The sequence below is a fragment of the Hyaena hyaena genome, unplaced genomic scaffold (assembly GCF_003009895.1).
Source record: "Hyaena hyaena isolate Hyena2069 unplaced genomic scaffold, ASM300989v1 scaffold_74, whole genome shotgun sequence".
Classification (NCBI taxonomy): domain Eukaryota; kingdom Metazoa; phylum Chordata; class Mammalia; order Carnivora; family Hyaenidae; genus Hyaena; species Hyaena hyaena.
In genome coordinates this window covers 866,662-880,466 of record NW_024080706.1, presented here as the reverse complement: position 1 = coordinate 880,466, position 13,805 = coordinate 866,662, and the positions used below count along the sequence as shown (strand labels likewise).

Sequence of the window (13,805 nt, the reverse complement as noted above, 5' to 3'; positions counted from 1 at the left end):
TGGTGCCTCTTACATCCAGTAGCAGTCATGTGCTTGTCAGAGTTTGGGAGAAACGAAGACAGTAACATATATAAAAGTATTTTGTGACCTGTTAAGTGCTGCACTCAGGGAATAGTTGTGTTTTTTATTTTACCAAGGATTATGGAAGTGCTCTGCATTCTGTTTCAGAAATTTCACTGATATGAGCAAGCACTGACACCAAAGGGACTGTACATCAGGATCTCAGTACTTTGATTTAAAGTCCCAAGAGACCTCGGCAACAGGACTAAGCTGTCAGGCCTTGGGGAGAACCTCTGCCCTTCGCCTTCTCCTCAGCCGTCTAGAGGCACCCTCTCTGTCTGCATCGAGGATCAAGTGAGAATATATGTGAATCAGAGTATGTAAGATGCAGATAAGAATTGAGAATGATGCTCTGTGCCCTTCAGAAGTACACAGCGCTAAGTAGGATTGGATAGTATAAAGCGAAGTCTTTGTATAATGGTTGGTATTTGTTAAGACATAATTGTGTTTACAACCTGAGGTTCATATATGAGTCACTTAAATAAATACCAGGCTAAATAAGTAAACATTTACCAGAAGTAATGAGGGAAACAAGAAAATTGACCTTGATTTACCACCTTTACAACTTACAGGGTGCACACAGACATCTCATTTATTCTGACAAGCCTGAGACGTGGATTCGCTGTCCTCACATCACAGACTGAGGGGACTGAGTGAGAGTCAGTGTGACTTGTCCAGGGTCTCCCGGCTAGAGCTGGGAGTGGCAAGAGTCCGCCCCCCTCTCGTTCTGTATTCTGTATCTTTGCTCTCACAGCTCCTTTGGTTCAAAAGATAATTCTTGTTTTCTCCTCCTCCAGCATGTTTCTGCCCTTGACTTCACCTTCTCCGCTAATGGCATCATCATGTCTCAAGGCAGTAACTTAATAATACTCAATCTTTCTCTTTTCCTCACACTCCATATCCAATTAGTCAACAAATCCCGTCAGATTTGCCCTCAAGTATATATCAAATCCAAGGACTTGTCACCACCAGCAGCCCACCTCCTGGCGCAACCAGATCCTTTCTTGCCAAGAACCCCCTGCCTTCCCCTTGTCGCCATCCTTACCTGTCCTTCCCCTCCACCTCCAGCTGCATCCTTCACGGAGAGCTGACAGTGGTCTTCAAGGATACGAAGATCATGCAGTTTGTCCGTTCAGAGTGCTTCAGGACGCGTTCTGTCATGTCTGGAATTCGCTTCAGAGTAACTGGAGGAAAGGGAGCTTGTACGGTCACACAAGGTGCGGCTCCCACCTGCCTCTCCAGCCCCACATGCCTGCTGCTCACCCCATGGCTCACTTTAACTGCACTGCATTCTTACTCTTCTTCAAGCAGGTGTGATTCATGGCGTTCCTTCTGGCTTCGGGGCCTCTGGTGTTCCCTTCTGCCTGAATGTTCATCCCCAGATCTTCACACATAGCTCATTCTCTCACCTTGTGTAGGCCGCTGCCGAAATATGACCTCTTGAGAGTGCCATTCCTTACCCTGCTTTGGGTTTCTGCACATACTTATCACTACATGATAATATGTTATGTGTGTAACTTATGATTTTATTTCTTCCTCACTATACATTAAGAGTCATAAGGGGGAAAGCCTTGCCTTTCTCATCACTGCATTCTCAGTGCCTAGAACATCCAAGGCACACAGTTAAGTTTTTGAATGAATGAATAAATAGCTCTGCAAAACCCGTTTTCTGAGTTGCAGAGGGAACTCTGGATTGGAATAGGAAACCCTTAGATTCACTGGAAGGAATTCTCAGTCTGTCACCTTGGCAGGCCGTTTACCTTCAGCTATTATTGTGAGGCTGCTTTTGTTATCCACAAAACTCCACAGAATGAGGGTAGAAGGTCATAGAGTTTGGGGTGGGAGGAGTAGGTGGAGATAAAATGAGCCAATGTATATGCCTCCTCTGAAAAGACATGGAAGAGAATGCCCTTATGTGACTTTCAGAGCCCTAGAGCTCTGTATGCATAAGGGTTGGCAGAGACTATTTTCTGACAATGTTAAAATTGCAAGCCTAGGCCCTCTCGTTCATTCTCAAACCCTGCCTAAAGAGCACCTTGCCCAAGCCATAGGGTTCCCACATGACGATGCAAAATAATGCTTATGTGTCATATACTTTTTGCTTATGACCCACTAATACTAAAGTATGTAGGGGCAGTTTTCCTTACCCGGGACTATCTTAATGATATGAAAGCCTTCTCTTGATTATATTCAGTCGTATTTTCTCTGAACATGCCTGTGTTTAGAAAGATGAGTAACATGTCATTTTTCAGACCAGATCTAACCTTTTTGCCATTTAGAACAGAAAGCCTCATCCTCTGCAGTTAGTAAATTGATTTAAAGGAAGTGACCCTCCTGTCGTAAACACTGTGCGTCAACACCACAGGCAACTAGGACTCCTTTCCGAGACCCATACCTTGCTGTTTTTCCGCCCCTGGACACTCAGCCTTAATGTGATCTTAGTGGCTCCAGCGTCCTTCTCCCCGTATCTCCTCTAAGGGGCCGTCTCTCTTACCCTCTGACCAGCATAGGCAGTCGTCATCCTGAACCACTGCTTTCTCAGTAGAAGCTGACCGGTAATGCAGTGAAACTTCTGGTCACTATAAGTTGTGCTGACACTTGTAGCATGAGTCCTGCGGCAATGAAGGTCCTTACCAAATAAATAAAACCTAGTCATTCACATAAAGGGACAGGGGGATGTTTATTGGTGAAGAGGAAGGACTGAACTGTTCTCACAGCCTAAGCTGTTTCTGCCAGCACCCCCAGATCAAGGGGACGGAAGTATAGACGGGTAGGAACCATTACCTGCTTCTGGAGCAGACCCTGGAGGCAGCCTAACGGCTGGGACGGATCATAGTACCGAGAGGGGTTTCAGTAGAAGAGACTGCCTCTCTGAAGCGTGGAGCTGAGACTCCTGCCTTCCTCCTTACACTTTGGGTTCTTTTGTTCTTCCTCACCTGAATCAGATTACAAATGTTGGATGTAGGTCAACGTCATAGTAACATTATAATAGACCCATTCACTGAGCACTCAGTGAGTGCCTAGTAAGTGCTGAGCGCTTTGCCTGTGTGGAAACATCGCCCTGAGCCTTCAGGCTCTGTGTTAGCGGTAATCTTTCAGCTTTGTGTTAGAGGTAAGGAGAAGTGAGCTAAGAAGTTCTTGAAAGAACTTAAAGAGTAAGCCTCCTTCCAGGCCTGGTGGAAACCCCGTTCTGGATCTAGTGCCACCCTCATGAGCACCGTCCGGGCCACCTCTCCAGCCACGGCTTCTCTTGCTGTTCCTCTAGTGCTCGGCTAGGATGGTGACGCCGCCATCTGTCTGCTTTTTACCCCATAGCACGGCTACCTTTCCTTCAAGGTCCAACTCTGTTCCTTCTTCTGTGAATCCTCCTTTGACCCTCTGGCTTCTATGGTTCATTTCTGGACTTACTACTTTTTCCTCTGTTTTGTAATTATGTGTATGCTATGTCACACCAACGGCCTGTGAGCTTTGGAATGGCAACTTGATTTTTCTTTCTCTCAGAAACTCATAGCAGGTCTGTTACACTTTTTGCTAATGATATACATGAGCAGTATTTTGCCACGTTCCAGACTTGGAAAATGACTGACCAGGACTGATGAGCCCGTGGCCATTCCTTGAATGATAGTGATCATGGCCATAACATCTGACACTGATTGAGGGCTTACTGTGTGCCAGACACTGTTCTAAGGCTGTTTGTGTCATGATTTCATTTAATTCTTCCCGTAGCCCCTTAGGGGTAGAGGCTGTTACTGTCCCCATTTTCCAGATGAGGAAAATTAAACATGGGAAGATTGAGTAATGTGTCCAAGGTCACACAGCCAGGAAATGGGAGAGAACTGTGGTTTGAACCAGAGCCATGTGGACAGCCACCTGTCTTGACAGCCTTCTCAAAGCACCACTGTAGGCTTGCACTGAAATGAACAAACAAAAATTTTAAATATTTAGTAAATAAATATTAAATAAAATTTCTCCCATGCACATCTGCTCTAATGAAGGGTTTTAACCTAATTATTCAAGACTAATTTCTTTGTTATTTTCACTTAAAGCTGCTCTGTCGCCTTCTGAGAAGGGCAGGGATGCGGCAGGGAGAGCTTTGGAGAGAGGCAACTATGCTCTCAGGACTGTGGCAGAAGAGCCCCTGGCGAGGTTTGGGCAGTGCTCTTTTCCTGTCCTTGGCAAGTAACAGGCAGCAAAGGTGCAACTGTGACCATAGCCGCCCATCCGGCTTCAGACCCGTGTGCCTTGTGCCTGATGAGTGTGGAGAGCAGTGGCCCGTCTGAGCCCGCCTCCGTGCAAGCTGCTGCCTGGAAAGGCAGGGGCGAGCTCAGATGTATCATCCCAACATAGTTCTCAAAATAAACAGAGTTTTTGTTCTGATTCCTGCTTTTCCAGCTGAGACTTGGCTGTTTCCTCTTTCTTTTTTTAAAACAATCTTTCTAGAAGGCATTTCTCTTCCTTCTTGCCTTTGAGTAATAGGACTGACCTCTGGGAAGGAGGAAGTGATCGTTTCCTTCAAAGGTTATATCTCCACCAGACCTGAAAGTTGTTTAAAATTAAGTTGTTGCCCCTGGGGCTCTGAGTCAAGTTGAGGAGCGTGTGGGCCAGACTTCTGACTCCCAGAGGGCCAGAAGTGAGAAAGCAAGCTCTTGCCCTGGATCAACCGTCATCAGTCAGGGAACAGGTCTTTACTGAGCCTTAACCAGGTGCTTACGCTGTGGTAAGATGCAGGTTGCTTACAACCAAGAGGAAATGTGGAGGATAGTCAAGATTGGAATATATGAAGTAATAAGGTTACAACAGTGAGTTAATACATATTAAAAACCAAATGTGTGTCTCAAACTCTCAGTTGTAAGAGTTCTTGGCATCAGCATGATGCCCCGGTTAGACAGTTACAGCCTTGGGATCAGAGGTTCTGGGTCTGAATTCCTAGCCTTGTCACCTAGTGGCCGTATGACCTTAGTCCTAACAGTTAAACTCCCTAGGCTTGCTTTTCTCATCTGCAAGATGGAGATGCTCATAGTGTCTAAAATGTGGTTACTGTGAGGATTAATGAGATGATATATTTACTCAGTTAACAAAAAACTCAACTCTGTTGAGTGCCTTCTTTGAGTGCAAGGCAGTGTTCTAAGTGCATGGGGTATGTGCATGCCCCTGAAATCTCAGTGGCTACAACACAGATGTTTATTTCTCTTATATAGTCCGTGTTCACAGTGGATCAGCTATAACTCTGCTCCCTTCCTCTTCATTCTAAGGCCAAAACTAAGGAGCTGCCCCTGTGTAGAACATACCAGCAAAGGGAAAAGAGCAATGCCAAAAATGTGCACCGGACCCCCGCAGAGCAGGGGGTCACCATTGGGGCAGTGTGTGGAGTGATTGTAGATGGAGAGCAGAGTCTTGCTGCCCCAAGCATTTATCGCAGTGATTTAGGTGAAAGATCTTGAAGTTCTAGGGTGGGGAGAAAAGAATAGGTGGGGCAGCATGGGCCTGGGAGGTGGAGAGGACATAGTGAATGAGTGTATTTGAGGAATAAAGAAGGCTGGAGCTAAATCAGGAGCCCTGGCTTCCACACCTCGCCCTGCCACCACTTCCTCACATGAACTTAGACAAGTTCTTGAGCTCCGCAGGTTTGCTGGGCTGGAGTTTGAGCATTTATAAAAGGAGGGGCCTGAGTCCGATGTGGCCCCTGACTCTCCATGGCTCTAAGACTGCAAGGCCTTTGTCTTAGGAGACCATCGACTGTGGGGACCCAGGCTCTTGGTGGGAAAGTTGGTTTGCAGAGGAGGACGTTGTGGTAACTCCAGCTTGCATGTGTCTCAGCCCTCTGGGTTCTGTGCCTTCCACTGCGCCTCTGCTCATAGCCTTCGCTTTCTCCTGGGCTTTGTTTTGAATCCAAAACAGGAGATAGAGTTTCTTTTTCATCTCCAGAGTGGGAGATCCGTGGACACACAGGGCCTGAGGTCATGGGACTTACGTAGCCGTGTGCACAGTCTGTCTTCAGCACCTTTGGTATCCCAGCATCTTTGTACACGTCTCCAGGATATTTCATTCTAGAAGAGCATCTTCACGATGTCAGCCTGGGAGTCTGTTTGGGGAGAAAACGTATTGCCCCCCCCGAACCCCCCCATATATCCTCACAGTGAGAAACTTTTGCCGACTCTTCCTCTCACGTGCAGGCTTCTGCCTCTCATAGCTTTTCCTGGCCCCTTCCCTTGGGCAGAGGGGTAGCTTGTCTGATTGGTGAGAGTTTGACAGTCATTTCACTTTTCTTCTGTGTTATGCAGGGCGAGTCTGTTAACAGTCACTGCACTGGAAAGAAAGACAATGTGGCCATATCTTTCTCTCTTCTCTTGCTTTCTTGGATCACTTGGTTCAGGCAGGATGGGGACCCCTTGCTCTTCTGCTCTCCTTTGCAGTAGGCAGATTAGGAAGGAATGACCTCTCAAGGACGCAGATAGGTCTTTGTTCCGACTTGACTTCCCTATTGGTGACTGGATGCGTGAGTCACTCCTTTCCTGGAATTCAGGTAACTTTGAGATAGTGGCATGGTGGCAGAAGGCACTCTGTGTAGCCTCGGACCCCAGTCTGTCTCAGGCAGCACGGCACTTTAGTAATTGAATCTCCATGAACAAAAGTAGCACCTTGATGGCAATTTAGCTCAAGTCCCTACTCTCCTCATTTGAAATGAGAAGAGAGTGAATACGTGACACTGTGACCTGCCACGGAACACTGTCTGGCATCACAGCATCACAGTTGTCACGGGCTTTCAGTCCCCCTTCCTTGGCTTTTACAGTGGCCCAGGGAAGCCTGCAGAAAGGAGATTGCCCTTCGCCGTGCATCATCAGAAGTAGCTTATTTCCGAAGCTGAGTGGCCGTCAGCCAGCGTCTGCTTGACCCGGAAGCCATGCTTCTAGGAAACTTAGTCTAGCTCTGTATCTGGCATGTTAACCACTTCAGCCAAAATGCTGGGTTTGGTACTTTTTTCATGTGCTCATTTCAGTTAAATGACTACTTTGATTTTTCAGTATTAAATTTATTGGGCATTCTGAGTTCACCAAAGATGACAGTGGTACCTAACAAGTTTGAGGTTTTTAGCCTCTTTCCTATCCCCAGCACCAGGCAGTGTTTTCAAATACACCTTTTAACTGGCAGATATTTAAATCCTGACGTGATATTGGCATTCTCACAATTTAAGTCCTTGGTCAGCATTGTGCTCTGTTCTGTGAGAAGAGAGCTTTGCCAGCATTTATCCTTCTGATTCTAAAAAGAGCATGGACATAATAGAAACAAACTTGGCATATTTTGAGGCCGTTTTGGGGGACTTTTCAGCTTGGAAGTTTCATTTATTCATTCATTCATTCATTGTTCCATTCATTTATTCTCTCCCTTTCTGTGCAATTTGAAAGAGATTTAGTTTCTTTTCACGGTCTCCTCTTCTTTCAGTGGTTCTGTGTTGTAACTGCAGCTTCCTAAGAGAGACTGTTGGTAAGGAACAGAACCGCCCAAACTAGTTCAGACTGCACAGGCAGCTTCGGAAAGGATACAGGGCGTTTCACAGAACCCGATTAAAGGAAGTCTTTCTGTGCCTGGTGGAGACAGGAGTGTCAGCTGGTTGAGACTCCCAGTCTCTGTTCTTGATCTCTGTCCCCTTTCTGCCTCACCTTGTACCTGACAGAGCAGCCCCCTGGACTCACTTCTGTCCCTCCTCTTCCCTGGTAATTTCAGCTGGCCCTGGCGCTGCTGTGGGCCCAGCTGTGTGGCAGTTTTCTGATGCAGGATTCAGTATTGCCTCATCACAAGTCTTGAGAGAAAACCCAGCTAGTTCATGTCTGTTAATTAGCTGCCCTTGAGTTAGGTGGTCATACTCACCCAGACAGCTTCGGTAACAAAGGGGGTGTGGGGGTGGAGGGGGGACGTGTGGCTTGTAGGGTCTCTCCACAGGAGGGGGCAGGGAAGCAGAGTGAACTGGGAAGGTAAGCACAATTGAATGAAATGCTGCTATGCTCCCCTAGAGAGGCAAACTAGTACATGATCCAAGATGACGATTTAGCTTTCCCTAACACGGTTTTTGATCATTAGACAACAGAGTACCACCAAGTGCCCACAGCTAGTGTCCATCCCAGACAAGTTCCATTTCTTATACACCTGACTGTTTCACGGAATGGTGATCACTCAGCCAACATATGGTTCCTAATGGCACCCCTGTCTCTCGTTTGCTCTGACTTCTTACAAGCCAGGGTATACGAGAAAAACTATGACTCTGAAGTCACAAGAGTTACTGCCATCTCTTGCTAATTTGGCGACTGTGAACTAGTTCCAACTTCTTAGATTCTGTTCCCTCATTCACAGAATGGGGTTGACTTCCTCACCATCCTCTCTGGGTGCTTTGTGAGGAGCTCATCATAAATGTGTGTTGGGTCATTTTGTGACTAGTAAAACGCTATACCGATGAGTTTGGGTATTAATAACTTGTATTCGAGATGGGAACAAAGATGGCATTTAACACGAGGTAGTAAGGAATAGACCTTCTGGCATTTGCTTACCTAAGGCAGATCATGGCTTTAGGAAAGATCCCTAAACGTCAGGTTTCTGGCTCTCCACTTTTACATCTCAGGGCTGTCATCAAGAACTTGGAGTTCTTTGGAAGAAAGGTGTAATGGGATGTAGTAGGCGCATGCTTCTCCATCAGAGTGTGTATTGTCATGGTTCATGGTCACGATAGAGGGCCTTTTGTTCATTTTGGAGGTGGAGCTATTATAGTCATTATAATGATATTACACGGGCTGCCATCTGGGGTGCTTTTAATTATCTGGGGTGCTTTTAATTAGATGGTGATGGCAAGGAAAAAACATAGATCACAAATTATTTCCATTTTGCAAACAAGAAAAAGAAACAGTAATGTGTTGAAGGTCACACAACTAGGTAGTTGAAGAGCTAGGATTTGGTCCAGTTCTGTCTGATTCAAATTCCCACATTTTTCTACTATGTGTCACTGGCACCAGATCTTAGAGCCCAGTTTAATCCAGTGATTTCTAATGGGGGTTCTCAGATCCTTAGAGGATCTACGAAGATAAAAATAAAAGTCTATGGACTGTTTTCAGTATTTCAAAAATTGTAATGAGAAATCTTAACCTTTAACCAAAACAGGATCGAGTTATGTTAGCTGTTTCCCCTCCTTCTGACCTAATTTGTCAGTACTGATTATTTAATTCTTACAATAAAACTAATTAAATTTTCAAAAATGGTGTTTGTTAGACAAAGTTTCAAATTCTGAAGCTCCTGAAAGGTATATAGGGGTTGTTGGTGGTTAAAAAGATTGTGAAATATAGTCTGATCCAAAGACTGCAAACTAATGGGTCATCAGCTAAATCCACCGTAAGGAAGTGTTTCATTTGGCTCATAAAGTATTTTTTATGAATACTTTTATGAATTACTGATGAGCATTTAAAAATTGGACAATTTCATCTCAAAAGAAAAAAAAACGATTTTTAAAGCTTCTTTTGAAAATTCAAAAGCTCTTATACTAGATTCATATTTTCCCATGACATTGACCAGCTGCCTTCTTAGATAGGCAGGCACTTTCCAATATACCAGTCTTCACCTGGCCCAGTTTATTCATCTCATTTGTTCACAATGCCTGCCAGACCCCTAGAAGGATTTGAGTCTGTGATGTCTGGGCTAGTCCAGCCTCTTCACTTTTGTTGCTTGGTTATAAAGTTAAACCCTTTCCCTGGTTGTAATCACTCATGTCTTTTGTACCCTGTATAGTTTTGTGTCTTGGTCCCTTTTTTTTTTTTTTTCCCAGTTTATTTATTTGAGAGAGAGAGAGAGAGACAGAAAGAGCATGAGCAGGGGAGGGGCAGAGATAGAGAGAGGGAGGGAGAGAAAGGATCCTAATCAGGCTCTGTGCTGCTCTCCACTTGGGTCTCAAACTCCTGAACCATGAGATCATTACCTGAGCAGAAATTAAGAGTCAAATGCTTAATCAACTAAGCCACCCAGGTGCCCCATGTGTCATGGTCTTCTCATGCCCACTTGTCTGTTTGGCTCTACTATATCTTTGAGATCAGGAACTACATTTTCATCTTCAGTTCAGCAAACACTATTGGCATTGTCTGGGGGGTTGGGAATGCAAAGGAGAGTAAGATGGAGCTCCTACCCTAAAGATATCACAACCCAGCATTGCCTCTTTTTAATTTATTAAAGTACCTATCACCTTGGTAAGTGCAAAGTGCAGGTTCAAGACCTACTGGCTACAATTTTGTGATCAACAGAGTGGGGTTTGGTGTCAGAAGGACTGAGGTCAGAGCACTGGCCTACCATTTATTGTTCACTTAAGCTATTTAAGTAACCTCTTTGGCTTCAGTTTTCTGGTCTATTAAATGGGGATAATCTTGGTGCTGTGCAGTGAAACACAGATTGAATGACCTGATGGTCATAAGGGGTTAGGCATGGTGCTTAACATTTAATAACAGCCAGTGTATGGTGACTCTGATTACTAGGGTTAGACATGCAGTTGGCACTCAATTAATGCTTGTTGGATTAACAAATGAGTGGGCAGAATAAAGTGTAAAGAATTAAATGTGTTTAAAGAGGCACATAGCTGTCAAGGATGATGTCACCAAAATGTCTCTGGCAGGCCTGGAGACCACAGATTTTTGATGGCTTTGAATGTTCTGGTTTTAATGAGCCTAGAGGAAGCCACATGTGGCAGAATAGGCACCCAGAGTGCTTTCAGACACATTTATGAGCTTACCCTCTGTGGAATAACATCAGCCCCAGTTTACTACAAGGTGATACGAAGTTGAGAAGAGAGGAGTAAATCTCTAATAATCTTGCAAGGTAGACTTGTGCTTAGTGTTTTGAGAATGCACTCAGGACTTCAGAGTTGGCCTGTAGGCTAAGACTCCCCGCAAGAGCAGGTTGACATTATCTCAGTGAACAATCACCGTGGTTGCTAAGGTGACTACCTGAATGAGAAGAAGCATAGGCCACTTTCCCAGGGCTCCTGCACTGCTTTTCTTTTTCACAGCCCTAAGGGACAGGCAGAGGGGAACGGACTTATTTATTGTGTGCTGTCAGTGTCTCATGTAACTGTCACACTGATCCTTTGAAACAGTTTACTATACAGATGGCAAAACTGAAGCTCAGAGAGGTTAAGAGACGCGTTCCAATTCTCATACATCTTGTAAGCGGCAGGACAGGACTCTGGCTCTTTCCATAACTACACAGAACCTCTCAGAGCCAACTTCACCATCTCTAAGTATTCATTGTGGCCACCAACCCACCCTCATCCCTACTCCCAAAAGAAAGCTCCAGTAAAGGCCAGCAAAGTGGATTTACTAAGTGAATACACACTGCTCACTTTCTTCTTACTCATTTTCAACCAGTGATTATTTAGCACTTACATTATGCCAGGAACAGCTACTGTTGCAGAGGATACAGGGTGAACAGGTCAGATGAGAGGAGGTCTCTTCCCTGGTAGAGTTGAACTTTGGCGGGGGGGAGGGGGTGGCAGACAAAAAACCAAAAGCACTAGTAAACCACTAAATAAAATAACTTCAGATGTCAGTGTTAGAAAAGGAGAGAAGGTGATTTGATTGAAAGGGACTTGGGGAGAAGACACTACTGTAGATAAGGTGTTCAAAGAAGAGCTGAGGAAGTCACTTCTGAGCTGAAAGCTGACTGCACAATGGAGCCAGTCAGGCAAAAACGGACGTGGGGAGCATTGCAGGCAAAGGGAACAGGAAGTTCAGATTAGAGGCTGACCTCTGGGGACTGTCACAGGAAGACCACTTCACCTTTTAGACTTTTTTTTTCTTTTCATGTAATGTGCTTAACAGTGGAGCAATGTTTCTGATTTATAATCTGAATAATAATATTACTTGATATTATTATTTTTCTGGATATTTTGGCAGTGGGGCTAGTCTTACTTTAAGAAGGCTGTGATCGGGACTCCTGGGTGGCTTAGTCGGTTAAGCGTCCGACTTTCACTTAGGTCATGATCTCACGGTTCGTGGGTTTGAGCCCCGCGTCGGGCGCTTTGCTGACTGCCAGCTCAGAGCCTGGAGCCTGTTTCGGAGTCTGTGACTCCCTCTCTCTCTGACCCTCCCCTGCTCACGCTGTCTCTCTCTCTCTCTCCTAGAAATAAATAAAACATTTAAAAAAAAAAAAAAAAGAAGAAGGCTGTGATCTATTCAAGTCATGGACGTAAACTGGCTTTGTAGGAAGAAAAAACATCTGTTTCCTGGCAGAGACCCACAAACGTTAGGCTCTGCCTGGGCCATAGCACACTGCGTTCAGGGATGGTCAGCACCCAGATAGAGCAGGATCAGCGGGAGGTCTCCGGGAGCCCCGATCCCACAGACGGCACTCGGACATCTAGGAAGGGAGCTGCCAGATGATGCCAACACTTGTTTTGGTACCCAATGAGGCTACTCGCAGGATGATTTTGGTTATCCCAAAGGGTAAATTCTAAAACGACAAAGAAGGAAATTTTTAAAAAATTTCTTTTAGAACAGTGTGGACTAAATACACAGCATAAGATAATTTAGGGAGTAGAAGGAATGCCATGAACTCAAACCACGTTCAAGTGGAATAACTTAAAACATTAAGAATCACTGCCTGGACCAGTGCTTTCCCAGCCTCCGCACCCTGAACGTAGTAGGAGGAATTAGAAAGCTATTTGCAGCGCTTCAGGAATATGAATGGCTAATAAGGCTAGACAGGCTATCATTTACTCCGCGCCCTTTCAGGTCACTCTTTTCATTGGTTCCCTCTGTATTGCAGCAAGTCCTTCATGAGTTATCCACTGTGTGCCAGGTAATATGTGAACTGCTAGGAAATTTTTTTAATGACTAAAATAAGAATCCTTGCTGTGGAGACATTTTAAGCATCTGGAGAGCAAAGGGACAAGTAAATGGATCGTTACAAAGCACTACAACATGTACTGATAGAGGTGTTTATGGAGTGCTTTGAGAAGTCCACACAGTGGGGCAAATGCTAGGCATAGGGTCTTGGAAAGCTCCCTAGAGGAGAGATTACCAAATCTAAGTTTAAAGGACACACATAAATTAGCCAGATGGGTCCAAGGGAATGAAATTTTTGGCAGAGGAAGGATCATATACTTAGATGCAAGGGTATTAATTCTCCAGAGTGCTTATGCATTGTATCAGAATTGTGTTGGGCTTTGAGTAAAACTTTGGTATCAGTAGCTTAAGCAAACAGAGGTTTGTTTGTTGCACATATTACGTTTGGAGGGAGGTGACTGCTGGCTTTGGTTCAGTGGCTAATGATGTCAGTCTGCCATGTGTCTCTGAGACTCCCTGGACTTGTTGCCGTATGATCAAAACAGGGCTACAGCTTTGGGTATCATGTTTGTGTTCAAGCACATAAAAGGGGGTCAGAAAAACAGCCGTGTGTGTATCAATCAGAAAAGTAAACATACCCCCAAGGAACACCCCCACCCAAAACAGAAGACTTACCTTTCTGTGTCATGGGCTTGGACCAGGCTATATTCCCCGACCTCACACTGCAGTGTATGCAGATACTTAACCCTTCTACCCTCCAGAGTGGAAACCAGCAAGGAAGCAAGTTAGCAGTGACTAAATCAACCAAACAGTAGTCTGCCAAACACATTTCACTTTACTTGCTCTTCAGGATAAACTTCTAAGTAGAAGAGCAAGTGTTCTTGGCTCCACTTTACAGAAGAAACTGAGATCCTAAAATCAGAGCCGTACCTTTATTTT

General features: G+C 45.0%; 1 protein-coding gene across 2 annotated transcripts in view; it reads left to right on the top strand.

The window, feature by feature from the left end:
- The window catches only part of TRIM44 (tripartite motif containing 44), a 106,523-nt gene that overhangs the window by 66,185 nt on the left and 26,533 nt on the right, over window positions 1-13,805 (top strand). The window contains exon 5 of one of the 2 annotated variants that reach the window (XM_039233321.1): window positions 169-1,060. The exons of the other annotated variant lie outside the window; for it this stretch is intronic. Within the exon in view, the coding sequence (XP_039089252.1) occupies window positions 169-196 (28 nt within the window). The 3' untranslated portion in view covers window positions 197-1,060. Of the gene's footprint in view, window positions 1-168; window positions 1,061-13,805 lie in introns of those variants that run through there. 2 annotated transcript variants of the gene reach the window in all.